Source organism: Orcinus orca, chromosome X (assembly GCF_937001465.1).
Source record: "Orcinus orca chromosome X, mOrcOrc1.1, whole genome shotgun sequence".
In the NCBI taxonomy this organism is placed as follows: Eukaryota; Metazoa; Chordata; class Mammalia; order Artiodactyla; family Delphinidae; genus Orcinus; species Orcinus orca.
In genome coordinates, this window is record NC_064580.1 from 66,876,336 (window position 1) to 66,897,398 (window position 21,063).

The 21,063-nt window shown below is 36.9% G+C and overlaps 1 protein-coding gene across 2 annotated transcripts in view; it reads right to left on the reverse strand.

Annotated features, from left to right (window-relative positions):
• Positions 1-3,669: 3,669 nt before the first annotated feature.
• The window catches only part of MAGT1 (magnesium transporter 1), a 49,045-nt gene continuing 31,651 nt past the window's right edge, over positions 3,670-21,063 (reverse strand). For both annotated transcript variants that reach the window (XM_004280439.3, XM_033406905.2), the window contains 7 exons: positions 19,878-20,018; positions 18,977-19,117; positions 18,374-18,463; positions 17,655-17,718; positions 9,462-9,536; positions 6,984-7,074; positions 3,670-5,701 (listed from right to left, as the gene is read on the reverse strand). In XM_004280439.3, coding sequence (XP_004280487.1) covers positions 5,686-5,701; positions 6,984-7,074; positions 9,462-9,536; positions 17,655-17,718; positions 18,374-18,463; positions 18,977-19,117; positions 19,878-20,018 — 618 coding nt within the window. In that variant the 3' untranslated portion in view covers positions 3,670-5,685. The remainder of the gene's footprint in view (positions 5,702-6,983; positions 7,075-9,461; positions 9,537-17,654; positions 17,719-18,373; positions 18,464-18,976; positions 19,118-19,877; positions 20,019-21,063) is intronic.

Here is a 21,063-nt window from a genome sequence, read left to right on the forward strand (position 1 = left end):
CAAACTATGAACAGGGTATATCCCTTATTTGTGTTCTTTATTTATTTATTTCAGCCATGCCACGTGGCATGTGGGATCTGGGTTCCCTGATCAGGGATCAAACCTGTGCCCCCTGCAGTGGAAGTGCGGAGTCTTAACCACTGGACTGCCAGGGAAGTTCCTATTTGTGTTCTTTAATTTCTCTCAACAATGTTTTGTAGTTTCCAGTCAATATGTCTTGCACATCTTTTATTACATTTATTCCTGATAGTATCTTAATTTGAATTAACATTTGATAGAACTAGCTAGTCACTATCAGGGAATTCCATCTTCCTTTCTTCTGCTAAGCTGTTGGAACTTGAATCTGTCAATAATATGTATGATACTAGAGCAAAATGGTTGTACTAATATTTTAGTATTTTGTATATTATCAAAACATTGGTATTTTATTAAAATCTGAGATAAAATTGTCATAGTCATCTACATGTCCTCAAATGTTGTTACACCTGCAAAAGGACCAGGAACTAGGATTAAGGATCCCTTGTATGTCTGGCTTTCCAAATAGAATGAATAAGGAAGAAAATCTTGATTAAAAGAGGTGAGGAGGGGTCAGACTTGTGAGAATGAATTTGACCTTTGAGGGAAAGAAAGAGAGGTAAGAGGAGGAAATCTAACCATGGAGGAAGAGAAGCATTTGGGTTTCAGGGGTCCTGGAAACCTGCCTCCATCTTTTTTCTTTTTTACCTCAAATTTCACTACTATCTTCTCTTTTGCTTTCTTTTTTTTTTTTTTAAGTTTTTGGCTGTGTTGGGTCTTCATTGCTGCACATGGGCTTTCTCTAGTTGCGGCCAGTGGGGGCTACTCTTTGTTGTGGTGTATGGGCTCGTCATTGCAGTGTCTTCTCTTTTGCGGAGCACAGGCTCTAGGCGCACGGGCTTCAGCAGTTGCAGCAAGCAGTCTCAGTAGTTCTGGTGTGTGAGCTCTTGCAGGTTCAGTAGTTGTGGTGCACAGGCTTAGTTGCTCCGCAGCATGTGGGACCTTCCCGGGCCAGGGATTGAACCCGTGACCCCTGCATTGGCAGGCGAATTCTTAACCACTGTGCCACCAGGAAGTCCCTATCTTCTCTTTCTGTTTCCATAAAGTTTCTCTACCTCAATTCTAAGAAGACTATGGAAGACCTTTGGAATTAGACGAAGGCCCAAATTGGTTCTAAGGGATATACAAATGACTAAGAAATAAGAGAAAAGATGTTCAGAGTTACTAATAACTTGAGAATTGGTCATTAAAATGAGATCCCTCAGAAGACTTTGTAAAACAGGCAGAGGGATAAGAATGGTAAGAATATTTTTAAAGTAGTGCATTTTTGTTCATTTAGAAATTGTCACATACCATGTAACTCTTTGGGTATTATTTGGGATGTAAATGACTCTGACGAGATTTTCTTAAAAGTACTAAAATGATACTATACTGATAAGAGTAATTTGGCATTTCAGTACTTTAAAAATGTATCTTGTGAACTAATCAATCATCCTTTAAAATTTCATTTCCCATCACAGAAACCTCTCCTTTCCCCTCCCACCCAACCTCAAGAAAGTGATCAAACCCTCCTCTGTATCCATGATATAAAACATATTTTCTCACTAGGATTGCATTTGTTTACATGTTTGTTTCCACCACAAGACTGCAACTTGAGAGTAAAGACTTTTTTCTTTGTTCAATCAGTGAAAATTTACTGAGTGTGTACTATGCATGCATTTTAGAAAAGGAGTATACAGAGATGAGTAAGACAATGTCTCTGTTCCCAAGGAATTTACAGTTTATGGGAGGGACAGGGCAATTACAAGATAGGATAACAGAGATGCATCGAAGAAGAGAGGAAGGGTATAAAACCCAAACTGGGAGGTCAGGAAAGCTTCCAGGAAACTATAATATTCAAGCTGTGTTTGGAGGGAGAGAAAATATTGCATTTATTTTATTTGATGATCATAAAAAGAACTTCAGACCCAAAGTTCTCTAGGTACAACTGCTAGCCACAGAGCCACAGCCAGGCATTATAAACTGGAAGGTTCAGACCAAATGCATCATTTCTGAGTCTGGGTATTTGGTGGAGCCAGCACATCTTAGTTTGTTTTTCTTTTTTTCAGCTGGAAGTCATTATTTATAAAGCACTCATAGGAATATACTCATCACTGATTCTGAAGGCAGGGTTTATCTGCATGTTCTTAAATTGTCACCCAAAGAGCCTGAAGACCATACTCCAACATTCCCACCATGAGTCATACTCTATTCAGCTGTAATCATTTTCAGGACAATGATCAAATACAAAGTGGTGTCAGTAAGGATATGCTAATATGGGGTTGGTGCCAAGGCAATAGTATTTGTCTTAATTTTGAGTTGTGGTAAAATATACATAAAATATACTTTCTTTACCATTTTTAAACGTATAGTTCAGTACTGTTAAGTTCATTCACACTGTTGTGCAACCAACCTCCAGAATTATTTTCATCTTGCAAAACTGAAACTCTAATTATAAGCAACAACTCCCCATTCCCCTTTCCCTAAGTCCCTGCAATCTAGATATCAGGAAGCAATCAAGACAGACTAACTATGGTTTCCATTTCTCCAGGGAGTAATTTGTATCCTGAAGTGAAACCTAATCCATAGGAAATTTGCAGCTAAATAGGAAACCTGTAGGAATTTCCTTGGAATAACCTTCAGTAAATTGCTTCACCTCTCTAGGGCAGGTTTTCTTTAGCAGTCAAAACGAAGGGAGTGATTAAATGGTATCTAAGGTCCCTTTGGTTTTGACTTTCTATAATATTAGCATACTATTACAGTTATTCATCTCATCCTTGCTCAAAATTGGGCAGAACCCACTTAAATCAAGATCTGATATTAACATAATTGTTTCAAGTGTATTCTTTCTAAAAAAATATTTCAATGCATATTATTAAACAATTTTCAGCTATAATGGCTTCCACAAGCATTTCATAGCTTCTTCCGAAATCTGACTACAAAACACCCTGCATTTCAATTGATCTAATTCAACACCAAAGCTGAATATCATAAATGATATCCATTCAAAATTGAAATACATCTTTAATATTTTACATCATAGAACAGTAGTGCTGAAAGGAACACTGAGGTGGTTTAATCCAATGCACTCACATTAGAATAAAGAAACAGGTCCAGAGGGGTTCACTGATTTGCCTATGGTCACATAGCTAGACAGAAACAAAGTAAGGACCAAAAGCTGTTTAAAAGCCAGATTTCTTTACTTCCTATCCAGTGTTTCTACTCCATATTTGCAAATTTACTGCTGCCCAGTCTTATATAACTTGATAATCTGTCTGGGTAACTGTTTCAAATTAATTAGTGCCAAAAGGGAATTACCTAGTCACAGCATTCACTGACTAGGGCAAAATGTAATGAACCATTGAAAACAGTCATTCATTTACTTATCTTGGTTGTTTTGACTAATCTAATGGGTGACAGCATTAATGAAGGATAATGTATGGAATCCTGGAAGAATGTATCTCAGTCCAGAAATACCTAAGTAAATTGGCCTATCAAATTCACTGTCATTAGGACAATAAGAAATTTAACTATAATTTCAAAATGGTACGTCCTAATATTACAATTCTAGTTTAGTGTTTTAAAGTCACCTCTCCTTAGATGTTAACCAGAAACTCAGAATTTAGATTGTAAAAGTTTATTGATATGATCAAAAAGCAAACAGCCAGACATTTGGTTATCTTTGTCACTACAATGTGTCATTTTAAATAGTATTTTTAAATGCATAACAAATAATATTTAAACAATTGCTAGAAAAGTTAATTAAGAGTCTACTTAAGGCACTTCAGATGAAAGCTAATTTCAACATTTCCACAAAAGTAACACTATTCTAAGTGTAGTAAATCTGCTTTCTACAGATTTTAGCCAGAATGCAACTTCTCTCCTTAAAGAAGAACAATGTGCTCTTAAGAGACAAAACAAATACCAAAAAAACTGTCATTCTTTCAATGTTCGTTGCAAATTATCTGGAGCTATACATTTTACATGGCAGTAATATTCCCCCGGTTAGTATGTACAAATCAGGGTATATTCATACAAGTCTCATAAGAATCACAGCATAAATTTACTTGGCCTGAGACAAGTACAAGAACAGCAGATAAGGAATCCAGAATCATACAATTTACAGTGGAGTAACAAAAACAGGCTCCACTAGAGAGTAAATATCCCCTCACCCACCAAATCTACTAACAAAAACAAAAACAAAACCCCCACATACAACATTTCTTCTTAGGCAATTATATCCATCTCTTTCTTCAAACCTCTATTATATAAGACTTCCAGACCACGTGGGAGAGTTATTAGATGGTAAATAGTAGCAGGCAGTCACAGTATTATTTTAATGTAATAATACTTCTAAGATTTATTAAACATTTTTTTCATTATCAGAATTCTCATATTTCCATTAACAGTGGCATTTCTGGATACTCTTTATGACTATGCGGGAGGTTATAGCTAGATCTAATGATAACCATCAACTTCCATTCTTCACAGAAATTTGGTTAGCACATACGGTTATTTTCACTGACAGAAAAAAGATAAAACTCAAAACTTCTTCAAATGATTACTTTGTTCTCCACTTAAAGTGAGAAAATGAAGGCTAAAATAATAGCAAAAACCAGAACAGCTTTCAAGAAACATTTACTTTCTATTCACAGGCAACAGCTTAATATTTCATGATTTTATTTTCCCAATCTAGGGGAGTCCTTTTCCTAAACACAAGGGTTAATTATATATGTTGCAACTGTAATACAGATATCAACTTAACCAGATGAACCTAGCTTTTTCTCTTAGGTACAAATGAAATAAGTGATGAGCTCTAATTTGCAGAAACGTTTTAGACCATTTAAAATTTACACTGATTTTAGCACTAAGCTACATTTTTATTAGAAAGGCGCCCACCTTAAATAAAAGAAAACTAGGGAGACAGAATGAGCCTGAAATCTTTCCAAATACAGGTAGTTAATACCACACTCATGCAGAAATCATAATCCTGCATTTAGAGATATTTCTTAATGTCTACAGCTACCAAGAAGCATAGTTTGCACTGCATTTCAGGAGGAAAGATGGAGGAGGACTGGCTAGTCTTTTTTTCTAAAGTCTAGACATGTACTCTGAAGAATGGTGTTCCATTTTCAGAAGACACATAGCACATATGATTTCTCTGCCCAAAAGGAAAGATGTGCAAAGTATACACATACATGCAAAGATGGAAAAGTTAAGAATGGATTCTTGATGTTGTTATCAGAACTGCCCCCCACACCTTTGGATAAGATAATAAAAAATCAGATGGTCAAAAGTTAACTAAAGCAGTTTTGAACCTTGTTGTAACTAAAATGAAGTAGTAGCTTTAAAATTTTTAAAAAATATTTAATTCCACTAAATTAAATATTCCACAAAGTTTACTGGGAAGGGAAGGTTAAGAGGAGAATCATATCCAAATACTTCATGATTTTGATGGAAAATTGCTTCTTAAGGCACTATACATCTTCTTTGGTTAAATGATTAACTATTTTAATCACTTGAAAAAAAGAGGTAATACAAAATACACAAATTGCATTCTTCTTTTCACACACACGTTTTTCATTTTTCAATTTCCATTACTCCAGTGTCTACATATCTCTGGAATCCTTTTTAACTCATCAGAAAGCTGAAACAAAAATATATACCAATCTATTAGTCTCTGAAAGAAAAGTAGTCTTTACTTCTAATAAATATCTTGATTTTTTCAGATCAAAGAATGTTTGGGTACATGTATAATAAACTTTGAGTATCAATCACAAAAAGTGAGAAACACTGAGATATTGAGGTAGTCTTAGGAGAAAAGGAAATAGAAATAACTTCGAATTAAAATATCTCCTGGAGACACCAATTAATAACTGAATCAACCACGGTGATCAAATACGTAACAGAAGTCCCAGCTTCTGGGGAGCAGAAGATTACCCTTGTATCTCAGCTAGTATTCTATAGGGGATAAATTATTTTAAAATGTACATACACAGAAGAATAAAAGTATAAAGCTAGAGGATTATAAGTCAAGGATCAAAGTTCTAGTAGGTTTTGGTCTTAAAATTAAGTAACTCTGCAGAAAATGCAAAAGAAGATTAAGTTGTTCACTAATCAAAATGCATTTAGGAATGTGACAATATAATGAACTGATCAGGGAGTGTTTCAAAATTACCTACTAAAAACTTGTGTTAAAAATACGAAGAATGAATGTGTCTCAAAAATATCACTTGATATACTTTACCTTTAGTGTTCATAGTCGTTTATACAACAGGACAATGTTGTATTAAAAGAATAGGAATTATAGTAAATGGCACTCAGATTATAAAACTAACTTACAACATTCCCCATTGTGTACTGGTACATTTATTTTGGCTAGTAACAGAATAAAACCAAGAACTTATAACCAGGAGAATAATGTCTTCCCTGAGCCTTAGAGATCTCTATGAACATTATAAGCCAATTAGACCTTCTTAAACACTCTTTCTTATTATACACTCTACAAACTGGATTCTAATCAAATGTTCTGTTTATGCCAGCTAAAGAGCCTGAAAAGTAGAGTGAGAAGTTTTAAAAAACATTAGAAAAATAATTCTGTCCTCAAAAACACGTAAAGTATGCAGATAAGGAACTGTATGAGTAGACAGGGTATAAAATGTCCTAATCATTATGTGTTTGATAGATTTCTAGGTTAAATTAGGAGATGTCAGAATAACCCTGAATGATGTTCCTGAGAAATCACATGCTATTGTTCATTGTATCATAATTATTTTAATTTCTATATGCAACATACCTAAATTAAAGCCTACCTCTTTGCTTTAGAAGCTAGAGTAATTTGGCAATACAGTCAAAAATACTATAAAGCAACATCAACTCTAATCATTGTAAGTATAGATAATCACTATATAAATGAAAAATAATCATACCTATATGGATATCCATGATATTTAGATCTGAAAATAGAGAGCATCCAACTGAAGAATAATACAACGAGTCCAATACCAGCCACACACATTACTGCAGAAAAATAAAAGGACAGTAAAATGAGCATGTTAAGCATAATAAAGAGCAAGAGCATAACTTGTAGGCTATACTTCCAAGAGTAAAAAGCAAGGGCTTTAATTTACTGGTAAATCTAAACTGTACAACGAAGTTCATCCCCATTCTTATATCTTCAGCAGTCTGCCTTCTCCTTTAATTTGCTCCATTACAATATAATAGAATAGTTCCATTTACATACTTGTGTAATTTAATTGTATGAAATAATGAATTTCATTAAAGCCATCACAGTCAAGAATTTAGTGTTAAATACACTGTTTTATGACTGACAAGAAAATAACTCACTCAGTTATTAAACTTCTTTTAAATTCTTAGTATGATCTTATTTATTATTGATAAATATTCACCTAAAGACATCTGGCAATATCATTGTGAAAGCCTTACTTGAAAGTATTTTATTCATTCACTGGTAACTACACTGCTTGTATGAGGAACTCCTTCAACATGGATTCCTCATTTGAATTATGAGGGGAAAAAACCCGCCCAGATTCCTAGTCCTAAATTCATAGCTCTCTCCATTAATCCCACATGCTCTGGTTTAGCATAGCAGTTACCAACCTTAACTCTAGATGCTGACCCTACAATGCTCAAGTATGATTCCCATAACATGAGGCTCTTTGAGTCCCTGGACTAAGACTGGCTAAGAAGCATAGAGAGAGGGGTGTGGGAAAGCATGTGTGCTACAGCAATGGAAGCTCCAGGGAAACTGGAGCTCCATATTTATTGGCCGATACCAAAAACAACTTTTAGTTTTGTTATACTTAGAGAATAATTCTTTTTCCTTTTAAAATTTTCACACAATATGATTAGGGGCCAAAATGTAAATGTTAAATATATTATATCTGAGTATTAACACATGCTCTTTGGAGAAGTCTTTTTTTTCCCTAATCAAATGCACACATACATGTATATATAAAGTTTCACTCTGAATATATATTTGTACTCTACTTTTTTCACGTATCTAAGAGTGCTTCAGGTAGTTCTTGGTACATAATAGGCACTAAAGAAATATATATTATTACTATTTGTGACTATTTCATTAAGTTAGAATCTTAGAAGTAGATCAAATTGTGACTATTTTAATATATGTCACCAAAATGTTTTACAATTTAAATTCATGCCAGCAGTGTAGTACCCAGATGGCCTTTCCCCAATAATGAATACTGAAATAGGCAATTTTTCAAAAGTCAGGAATGAAAGGATGTATATTGACTAGATAAAAAATTGTTACATTAGTTCTATTTTTCTAATATGTAAAAATTCATTTCAATTCAGCAAAATACATATCTCCCAAATTTAAAATCCAATGTCATCATCTTTTTTCTAGAAGAAAAAGTAAATAGATTTATTAACCTAGGTTAATTTTGATGACATTTAACTCTTTAACCATAAAAAGAAAACTCTTAGACTGATTTCATGTAAAACTCTTAGACATAAATTACATTGTTTGCATTTCTTTGTAACAAATATCAGTGTGTGAATATTCTAATATATAAAAAGTCTATGCAAACCAATAGGAAAAGGAATAAGACTCTAATACGTAAATGGCAAAAGACATTTTACAGAAGGGAAAACACAAACAGCTAATAAACATCTAAGAAAATATTCAACTATACTAATAACCAAAGAAGTACAAAATAATGTATTTCCCCCTTATCTGATTAGCAAATATACACATACACATTTTTAATGAGGTTATCTAATGTTGATAAAGTTACAGTGAAACAAGCATTCTGAAATACCACTGGTAGGAATCTAAATTATTAAAATATTTGGGGAAAGAATTAGGCATCGTCAGCTTAAAACATCAAGATAATTGAAAATACTCATACACAGGACCACACAGTCATTCTACTTTAAGGAATTAATATGAAAGAGGATAAAGTTTAATATGCACCATAATAGTCACTAAATAAGTATTATAATGAAAGTTAGGAAAAAAGTAAACACTTAACAAAATCAGATTGGTTAAGTAAATTACAGTATAGACTATAAATTAAAAATTATGTATGGGAAAGTATTAGTGAAATATTTTAACTCTGGTTAAAAAGGGGTGGTATAAGATTCAAAGTATTATACATACAGTTGAAAAGATGTTTTTATAAATGGAAGGAACTTATATTACGTTAAAATTATTAGCTTTTCAATGGTGGAACAATGGGTAACTCTCCCCCGAAATGTTTCATTCTCCTATTTTCCCCCACATTTTCTACAATGAGCACATATTATTTTTATAATCATATAGAAGTAAAATAATATAACTAAGAGGGGAAGTGATTAAAAGGACATTCTTTTTTCTGTATTAAAGGCAGAATTGCTACATTTTGGCATATGATATGACTTACTCTTTCGCTTTCCAATATCCATGTCAGATGTAGCAGCTTCACATAAAAGCACCATCCCTAAGGTAACCCCACCATCTTAGAAAAATTGTTTAAGGAGAAATTCACACAGACAAAAATAACATACAACTTTAATATTTCTAGAATAATATAGAATGAATAAATATATAAACCTTCTACTCTCAATTATAAAAAATTATAACTACATAATCTGGTGTCTACATAGTATGACAATTATTTACTATGAAGATAAAATAAAAAATTAAGGTTAGAAAATTACTTTATTTGCACAAATAAAAACTGATATTTTAAACAAATGTCTGATATTTGTTTTTAAATACTGTCTGATATCAGTATTTAAAACTGATATTTAAACTCACAGATGAAATATGAGTTTTCCTCTAAAATTGTACTTTGAAATAAACTTCTGGAACATTCTTCCAACTATTGCGTCAATCTCATACACATTTAAAAAAGTTAAATAGCCATTTTGAATATTTCAACCACCCTCCAAAAAAGAACACACTTGAAACGTACACCATTTAAAGAATAGCAACTGGGCTTCCCTGGTGGCGCGGTGGTTGAGAGTCCACCTGCCGATGCAGGGGTTCGTGCCCCGGTCCAGGAGGATCCCACATGCCATGGAGCGGCTGGGCCCATGAGCCATGGCTGCTGAGCCTGCGCGTCCGGAGCCTGTGCTCCGCAACGGGAGAGGCCACAACAGTGAGAGGCCCGCGTACCGCAAAAAAAAAAAAAAAAAGAATAGCAACTAATTTTTATTTGAAAAATAACTTATCAAAATTTTCCAGAATTTCAATAATTAACCTTTAAAGCACAAATTACTACTAAACTACCTAAATTGTCCTATTCTAATAAAAAGAGAAAATCCTGCGAGCCATAACCTCACTTTTATTCAGCTTAATATAGAAGCTATATAAATACAAAATAGACTTACTCGTGCAAAAGGTAACACATGGCATGGCAGAACAGTAAAATAAGAAAAAGCACATTTTGAAACAAAGAGAATGTGTTCTAGTAGAAAAGAGAGACTCACCCTGCAGTTTGGTGAATACAAACAGCAGTTTAAAATGCTCATATTAATTATGCATATACACATGCATATTGTATGCTACCTCATGTGGGTATAATTAAACAGAAAGGGGCATAAACTCATTCATGTTTTTTGTTTTTTAGCCAAGTTGTCTTCTCCAGTGATTATTTTTTTTCTTACTGGGGTTCTTTGTATGCATGTAAGCATAAAGACTGATCATTTCTATAGGCTTTGGCTATAGGTACTCTGATTAATGGTTGAGACTTTTGTTTTTGGAATGGTTTGCTTCTGTATCATGGTCTATGAGCTTTCCATCTTACAGTATACCACCAAGGTCCAGCTATCAAGAGCTATGGTGCACTTCCATATGTATTGTTTCATTTCATTTATAGACTCTTTAAACTTTTACTATTATACTTTTACTGCCTATTATAGGGAGGCACTATTAGTTGGAGTCACAAAGTTAGAGGAAATACAGACCATTCCTTGGACAAGTTTACACTCTAGTGGGGGGATACAAGCAATAAATAATAAATAATTACATAATCATGATGACATGTTACCCTGAGAGAACTAAATAGAAAAGAGAGGAGGTGGTATTACATAACATACAGGAACTAGGCTACTAAACGAGCTACTAGGGGGACTTCCCTGCTGGTGCAGTGGTTAAGAATCTGCCTGCCAATGCAGGGGACACAGGTTTGATCCCTGGTCCGGGAAGATCCCACATGCCACAGAGCAACTAAGCCCGTGCTCCACAACTACTGAGCCTGTGCTCTAGAGCTCACGCACCACAACTACTGAAGCCCGCATGCCCTAGAGCCCGCGACCCACAACTATTGAGCCCACGTGCCACAACTACTGAGCCCACGTGCTGCAACTACTGAGCCCATGTGCTGCAACTACTGAAGCCCGCACACTTAGAGCCTGTGCTCTGCAACAAGAGAAGCCACAACAATGAGAAGCCCCTGCACCGCAATGAAGAGTAGCCTCCGCTCACCACAACTAGAGAAAGCCTGCATGCAGCAACAAAGACCCAACGCAGCCAAAAATAAATTGAAAAAAATTAATTAAAAAAATTAAATAAAAGAAATAAATGAGCTAGTAGGTTTGGGGTTCACGATGGCAGAGTAGGAGGATGTGAGCTCACCTCCCCCAACAAACATATCAAAAATACATCTAAATGTGGAATAATTCTCATGGAAACATAACTAGACACTGGCAGAAGAAATCCTATACAACCAAAACTGAAAGGAAGATCTCCACTTAACCGGGTAGGTCAGGAAAAAAAAAGGCGTTGGGTCAGGACCTACTCCTCCTGGAGGGATCTGTAAGGAAGAGAAGGTCCGCATGGGTGGATCCTCACCCTGGGGAGTGAGCAGGTCATGTCACAGTCTGGGCATCCCAGTCCTTGCCTGCTAGGAAATTTGCTGGGACAGACAAAAGGGCTACAGAAGCTTAGACTCTACTTGCAAGGAGCACACGAGTGATGGCTTACTAACCATCAGGGCAGAGTGAGCCCTGCACTGATGTCTGTCACCACACCACAACCCCAACCGGAAGGGGCGGACACCCCGGCTGTGCTCACTCCACCCTACAGCCTGGCGCGAGATCTGGGCAAAGACTTGGTCTAGCTATGCAGAGACAGACCAGGTTGCTTAGGGTGGTACCACAAGAACATGCAGCAGCTAAGCGCTGAAATCTCAGGAAGACAGGCCCTGGGAGAGGACTCATCTAGCTATGCAAAGACTGCCTGGAGGGCCTGGGGTGTGGTCCAGGTGTACACAGTCGTTCCTATCGCAGTGGCACCTAGGCTCTGCCAACTCCACACCCTAGCTTAGCTCTAGATATGGGACAGACAGGTCCTGGGAGAAGACTGCCACAGAGGCAGCCCAGATCTCTCATGGCAGTGCAGCCACCTCAATTCCTGCAGCCACAATGCTCCAACCCCCACAGCCTTGCACTAGATCTGGGACAAACACAACAAAGGGACGCAACCTTGGACTGCTTCTGAGCGGAACTGTGGATAGCTACACAGGCAGCACATAAGTCCTCTGTGACTGCATAGGCCTCACTTGCTTCAGCAATCACCTCCGATGGGGCAGGGCACACATTCAAGGGCAGTGGAGCCTGATTGAACCCGACCCTCAGGGCTTCTATTCCAAGAACTGGGGAGCAGACCCTGCCCCTAACAGGGTAGGGATAGCCATGGAGCAGAGAGGAAGCCCACCTCATATCTTGCATAGTCTCTAGATACTCCAACACCAACCAAAACCCCCATCAAGGGGATAATGACCAGCACACCCTGAGGAAAGACGTGGCTGGTATCCACACCAAAATCACCCTCGCAGCAAAAACGTTGGACACACATAGTCTACACCGGGATGCTCCCACTTAAAAACACCCCTTTAAGACCACAGAAGATAACTGTTTCTCCTGAAATCATAGAGACAGAGAATGTTAAGTAAAATGAAAAGGCAGAAGAACTACTCCCAATTAAAGAACAAGAGAGGGCTTCCCTGATGGTGCAGTGGTTGAGAGTCCGCCTGCCGATGCAGGGGACATGGGTTCGTGCCCCGGTCCGGGAAGATCCCACATGCCACGTAACGGCTAGGCCCGTGAGCCATGGCCGCTGAGCCTATGCGACCGGAGCCTGTGCTGCGCAATGGAAGAGGCCACAACAGTGAGAGGCCCGCCTACCACAAAAAAAAAAAAGAACAAGAGAAATCCCCAGAGAAAACAAATAATGAAACAGAGCTCACCAGTCTAGTAGACCCCAAGTTCAAAAAGGTGGTAATAAAAATAACTGAATTAAGAAAGATTATCGATAGAAATGCAGATCATTATAACAAGGAACTAGATAAAGAAAGGATTCCAAAGGCAGCAAGAGAAAAACAGTCAGTTACAAGGGAACCTCCATAAGGCTATCAGCTGATTTCTCTGCAGAAACTTTGCAGGCCAGAAGGGAGTGGCATGATATATTCAAAGTCCTGTAAGGGTAAAACCTGAAATCAGGATAGCCAGCAAGATTATCATTTAGAATAGAAGGAGAGAGAAAGAATTTCTCAGACAAGCAAAAACTAAAAGAATTCAGCAATACTAAACCTACCCTAAAAGAAATATTGAAGTGTCTTCTCTAAATAGAAAAGAAGCAAGGATCTATAGGAAAGGGAAAACCACAAGAGGAAAGGCAAATATATAAAAGGGTTTAAGATCACTTAAATAAACCAGTACAGGGCTTCCCTGGTGGCGCAGTGGTTGAGAGTCCGCCTGCCGATGCAGGGGACACGGGTTCGTGCCCCGGTCCGGGAAGATCCCACATGCCGTGGAGCGGCTGGGCCCGTGAGCCATGGCCGCTGAACCTGTGCGTCTGGAGCCTGTGCTCCACAATGGGAGAGGCCACAACAGTGAGAGGCCCGCGTACAGCAAAAAAATAAAATAAAATAAAATAATAATAAACCAGTACATAGATTTAAAAAACAATTTAAAAAATTTTAAAAGTGACTGTAACTACAATAAACAGTAAAAGGTTAAGCATGAAGATGTAAAACAGGACACCAAAATCACAGAATGTGGGGGAGGGGAGTATATGCATATAAATGAATATATATATATATATATATATATATATATATATATATATATATGGTAGGCTGAAAGGTTCGTTCGGTTTTTTCCGTAAGATGGCTCTAGTAGCACTTAGTTGTCTTTATTCATTTGAAACAATTTTGTTAGACTGTATGTGACAGCTGTCATATCAGCATGCATTTAAAAAAAACTAATCAAAATTGGTGAATTTTTGTGTAGCCATTTTAATACTGAAGATGGGGGAAATAGCAACATTTTCAGCATATTATGCTTTATTATTTCAAGAAAGGTAAAAACGCAACTGAAATGCAAAAAACGGTTTGTGCAGTGTATGGAGAAGGTGCTGTGACTGATCGAACATGTCAAAAGTTGTTTGCGGGGCTTCCCTGGTGGTGCAGTGGCTAAGAATCCGCCTGCCCATGCAGGGGACACGGGTTCAAGCCCTGGTCTGGGAAGATCCCACATGCCATGGAGCAACTAAGCCTGTGTACCACAACTACTGAGCCTGTGCTCTAGAGCCCACAAGCCACAATTTACTGAGCCCGTGCTCCCTAGAGCCCGTGCTCTGCAACAAGAGAAGCCATCTCAATGAGAAGCACGTGAAGCGCAATGAAGAGTAGCCCCCACTCGCTGCCACTAGAGAAAGCCCGTGTGCAGCAACGAACACCCAATGTAGCCAAAAATAAAATAAATAAATTTATAAAAACAAAAAAAGTGATTTGCAAAGTTTTGTGCTGGAGATTTATCGCTGGACGATGTGCCACGGTCAGGTAGACCAGTTTAAGTTGATAACAATCAAATCGAGACATTAATTGAGAACAATCAACGTTATACCACGTGGGAGATAGCCGACATACTCAAAATATCCAAAACAAGTGCTGAAAATCATTTGCACCAGCTTAGTTATATGAATCGCTTTGATGTTTGGGTTCCACATAAGTTAAGCAAAAAAAACGTTCTTGACCGTATTTCCACATGTGATCCTCTACTGAAAAGTAACGAAAACGTTCCGTCTTTAAGAAAAATTGTGACAGGCAATGAAAAGTGGACACTGTACAACAATGTGGAACAGAAGAGATCTTGGGTCAAGCAAAATGATCCACCACCAACCACACCAAAGACCAGTCTTCATCCAAAGAAGGTGATGTTGTGTATATGGTGGGATTGGAAGGGAGTCCTCTATTATGAGCTCCTTCCGGAAAACCAAACGATTAATTCCAACAAGTACTGCTCCCAATTAGACCAACTGAAAGCGGAACTCGATGAAAAGCGTCCAGAATTAGTCAACAGAAAACGCATAATCTTCCATCAGGATAACGCTAGACCGCATGTTTCTTTGATGACCAGGCAAAAAGTGTTACAACTTGGCTGGGAAGTTCTGATTCATCCTCCTTATTCACCAGACATTGCACCTTCGGATTTCCATTTATTTCAGTCTTTACAAAATTCTCTTAATGGAAAAAATTTCAATTCCCTGGAAGACTGTAAAAGGCACCTGGAACAGTTCTTTGCTCAAAAAGATAAAAAGTTTTGGGAGGATGGAATTATGAAGTTGCCTGAAAAATGGCAGAAAGTAGTGGAACAAAAGGGTGAAGATTTTGTTCAATAAAGTTCTTGGTGAAAATGAAAAATGTCTTTTATTTTTACTTAAAAACCGAAGGCACTTTTTGGCCAACCCAATATATATGAATCTATGTACAAAACAGAAACAGACTCATAGACATAGAAAACAAACTTATGATTATGAAAGAGGAGAGGGAGGGAGGGACAAATTAGGGTTATGGGATTAACAAACACAAACTACTATACATAAAATAGATAAGCAACAAGGATTTACTGTATAGCACAGGGAATTATATTCAATATCTTGTAATAACCTATAATGGAATATAATCTGAAAAAAACTGAATCAGTATGTTGTACACCTGAAACTAACACAAATATTGTAAATCAACTACACTTCAATAAAAAAATAAAAGAGCCAGTAGAAGAAAGTACATTATATACGATGAAGGCAAAGATATTTGTATAAAAGGAAGCATAAGTATAGAATTGCGGAAAAATGTTTGTTACTTTGATTATTATTGTCCAAGCTACATTTAAACAATTTCTTTGCCTACTGAATTAGCAGTTTAAAAAAATAATACATAACGATGGTTAGGACTTGCCAGGGAAAGCAGGGCACATATATATTTCTGGCAGCAAACCTCCCTACCCCACCGCCTTTTTTTTTTGGCCACACTGCGTGCTATGTGGGATCTTAGTTCCCTGACCAGGGATTGAACCCACACCCCCTGCACTGGAAGCACAGAATCTTAACCACTGGACCGCCAAGGGAAGTCCCTCCTACCCTTAAATTTAAGCAAAAGCCTTTTGGAAAACAATTTGGACAAAACACGAAGAGCAATAGACAGATTTACACACTCTGTTTCATACTTCTGGAAATTCAGAGATATGCCAATTATTATTATTATTTTTGGCTGTGCCGCGTGTCTTGCAGGATCTTATTTCCCTGACCAGGGATCGAACCTGGGCCCCCAGCAGTGAAAGCCTGGAATCCTAACCACTGGACCACCAGGGAATGCTGTCAATTATTTTTATACCCAAGAAAACATTCTTTCCAATATTCACCAATAGGAGAATAATTGAATTATGATATATCCATTATAAAGACATTGATAATGATGACTATTTTTCCTTTTCCTTGCCAATATTTTCTTATTGCTCTGTAATTCTCATGCACTTTTGTAACTTTGAAGGCCATATACAATTTATTAAATGCTTATAATACATTAAAAAACCAAACTGTGTGTGAAGTATGTCTATAACTATAAAAAATGGAACTCCTCTTAGTCATCTAGATGATGGGATGACAAGGCAGGGCAAATGACACTACCACCAAGTCACTGGGCAGATACTCTAACAGCCTGGGCTACAATTGATTCCTGTATGTCAATGTTAGGACCCCTTGGCTGAGAAGCGCAACTCTAGGAACATTACATTTATTCCCCTTGTTGATTTGCTCCGCAGAGTCACTGTTTATGCATTCAGGTGGGTAAACTATGATCAGTAATACTAAGAAATGTAGACTGCTACCTATCTGATATCACTGTTACCCATTCTTCAGCTTACAGAGACATCAATTTTCAGATGTGAGAAAGTAAAAATCTGCCCTGCCATTCAAGAGGATGGGCCAACACACATATAAAGTAGCTGCACAGTTTACAGGAAATAATATTTCTCCGTAGGGCATGCTGCAGCTGTAAAATGTCAAAATAAACCCTGTCTTTGAGTAACTACAGTTTTCTTACTCAATGAGGAACCTTGTTCTCTAAAATCGTAGACTGATTCAAATTATATCAGTAAGAAGGAAACATTCCATTCTGGACTGGAGGATCTAAGTTACTCAATTTACAAGTACAATTTCTAAGTAGCCTCAATTTACAACCAAAGTACAGAGCTTTAAAAAAGGCGTTTCTGGGTTTCCCAGAATGTAAGAATGTAAGAAAACAGACAAATTAAAATGTGGCACCAAGAACTTATTGTAAAGAGGATACTAAACAGAAGAACAATGTGTGTTTCAGCTACAAACTGGGCTTGGCTGCTTCCATGGATATAATTCTGGGGGAAAAAAGGACAAAATTTAATCTTTAAATATACAGTAAATTTTGGTGATTTAATCCTAAAATTGACTACTTTCAAACACTATGAGATTAATAATTTACCTGATGTATGTAAGCATTGGATCTGTAGCATTCATCAGTAAAAAGTTTGATTAAAATGAAAGCTATTTCTGTTATTTATTATTATTTGTACTTATATTTATTTGTACTTATTCACTGTACTTATACTGTGTTTTCAACAACAGAATATATGAGAAAACTAGTTTTTCAGTGTAGAAGACCATGAGGTACAGTAAAATAAACTCCATGAAAACAGGGACTATGTTTTTCTTATCACTATACCTAGTAATACCTAGTACAGTGCCTAGAAAGGATAGATGCTCAAGTACTTGATCATCTATTATTCTATTTAGTTGAAGGCTAACTTTCATTCTTAGCCACCTTACTCAAAAGAACTACCAAAAGGGATAAGGAACTTCCCACTTTTAAGAGTACTGCACAGCTTTTTAGCAATTGAAGTTCATTAATACAAAGAGATTGAAAAGTCAAAACTAAATCTAGTTCCTTCATACTCTGGCACTGATCTCACAGGATAATAATAATTAAGATTAACTTTGGTATAAGATGAAAAGAAATCCTGGACTTTCCCTTACCACATGTCCTGTGTGGGGATTCTTATGAGCATATGGTGGTCCTCTTATATGGTTCCACATTTGACCAGATGTCATAGCAAGCACAAAACACTAGGAAACAAAAAGTAATGAAATACTCATATAACATGGTATAGCTGTTCCCACCTTGATTAGACTCATAGGTGTATGAAAAGTGCACCCTCTCAAGTAATATATGAAATAAATTTTTTCAGATAAACGATAAAAGATAAAAGGCTTATATTTCATCACAAGGATCACAAGAATCAATAATATTTACTTTGAAAGGAAAACACTGTTTTAACATTATAAATAAACTGACACAAGTTTAAAATTGAATATTGAAAACCGTTTTAGAAGAATATTTTCAAAAGAACTGGAGATTTTTGTAGGGGTGACAGTCTTTCAGGTTGAATAAAAACTGGGTACAATGAGTTCCTTCAAGCTCTGTCCATCCTAATGAGATAATGGAGGAAACAAACTGATTTTAAGGTATAAAATAAAAATATATCAAATCTTTTCCCACAGGTAAGAAATAAACAAAATGCCACCTAACAATGTAATATTAGTTTTATTCAAGCAATTTTTCTTCTAAAATTCACTTACCAGAGCCGCAAAAGCCCATCCAGTTTTATTAAAGAGAAATTCCATATTGCTTCTTCGAAGATATACAAGTCCACCAATAACAGCCAAAAGCAATCCCAACATAAGGGGGCCAGCATAATTTGGGGGTCTAATTACTCTAATCTAATGGAAAGGAGAGAAAAACACTTTAAAGTATGAATTTTATCCATTAATTATACAGTTCAAAATACTTTGAAATGAAAGCAATCAAAATTAGTGTGGTCATTTTCAAGAAAAATTACACTTTTTCTTTTCATCCTAATGAAAAAGTCTACAATGTACCCGAAAATGGGATGGATACAATATTCTCTTTAACCACAACATAACATCTTTTATTTATCTATTTATTTATTTTTGCTTTTTTTTTTTCGTGTCACGCGGGCCTCTCACCTTTGCGGCCTCTCCCGCCGCGGAGCACAGGCTCCGGACGCGCAGGCCCAGTGGCCATGGCCCACGGGCCCAGCCGCTCCGCGGCACGTGGGATCCTCCCGGACTGGGGCACGAACCCGCGTCCCCTGCATCAGCAGGCAGACTCCCAACCCCTGCGCCACCAGGGAAGCCCTATTTTTGCTTTTTGAAAGCCATTTTTTTCCACAACATAACATCTTTTAGATTAAGAAGAATTTGCTAAGTACAACTAGATAGTCCATGGGCTTAACAAGAACAAAAGAGTGGTTTCCATGCTGAATTGACTACGTAATAGAGGATGTTTTGTAATGTCAGTCTTTCATCAGGATGATTCTCTTAAATGCTACTTATGAAGGGACTGACAAACTATCACTACCTCAGTGATATGGGGACAAGACCAATTAGGACCTCCCATAAAGATTCAAAGTGGATAATGACAAAGTAACTTTCTACTGTACAAAGCAAGGAAACTTACATTGACATCAGTTCTGTCAGCAATCCACCGGGCAATCTGCTCAGCTGAAAATCCACGCACCTGCAACTCATATGTATCACCCCGTTTGGGTTTCCCTTTTGCAGGAAAGTTGATGAAAGTTGGGGCTGAATTCATGTTTAGCTGAATAAAAAGTATTGCGTTAAAATATAAATTACCAAGAAAATAATCTTAACAGCAAATATTATCTTGAAATTTAGGCATTTTACAAAGATGAGGAAGCCCAAGTTTAGGTAGGTTAAGTGATTTGCCTAAGGAAGGTGGTAAGTGATGGAGACAGGATTCAAACCGAAGGCTGCTTGTGACCTTAACTAGCACACTTTACTTACCAAATATAAATTCCTAGCTAAGAAACCAACATTTTACTCCTTTAGAATGGAAAATTTCCCATACTGCAATCACTTTAATCTGTTCAGAGATTATGCAAAACATAATACATTTATGAGAACTAAAATTGTCTCATGTAGCTTAGGTAAGCTCCAAATAGAGCACACTCTCTATTTTTTTTTTGGCCGTGACATGTGGCACACGTGGGACCTTAGTTCCCTGACCAGGGATGGAACCTGCACCCCCTGCAGTGGAAGTGCAGTGTCTTAACCACTGGACTGCCAGGGAAGTCCCTAGAGCACATTCTCAATTTGGAGGAAACAAGATCAGGATAAAAGAGTGCTCTATTGTAGTGAAAACCAATACGAAATGATAACCAATATGAGAAATAGTCAATTCTAAAAGGTTCATAAATGTTTAGTGATAAGCATCACGTTTCTCTGTTCTCTGTCATGAGACCATGGTACTCTTAAGAAGATAACACTGGAATTGCTAAGGTAAAGAATCTATGACCTACTCATCCGCATTATATCTTTCCTGACGTGATATAACTATACTTGTGGAAAATAAAGTCTAAGTCCAGGGAAAAGATGTTGACCAACGGATGCAAGCATTCAGGTCCCCTCAGCAGGTAATCCTTTAATGGAGATTGGCTTGTATAAAACAATTATAACTTAAGACATCAACCAATAAAATAACCCACTCCCTTGCTTTGATTCTATACTTATTACAGTAACCCTTCTAACAGTAATATTTTTAGATATTCTCATAAGGGGAGAGGGTATACCGATAGTGGACATGATTATTTTGGTCTCCTTGGCAGTAAAATATGGTGAATTGG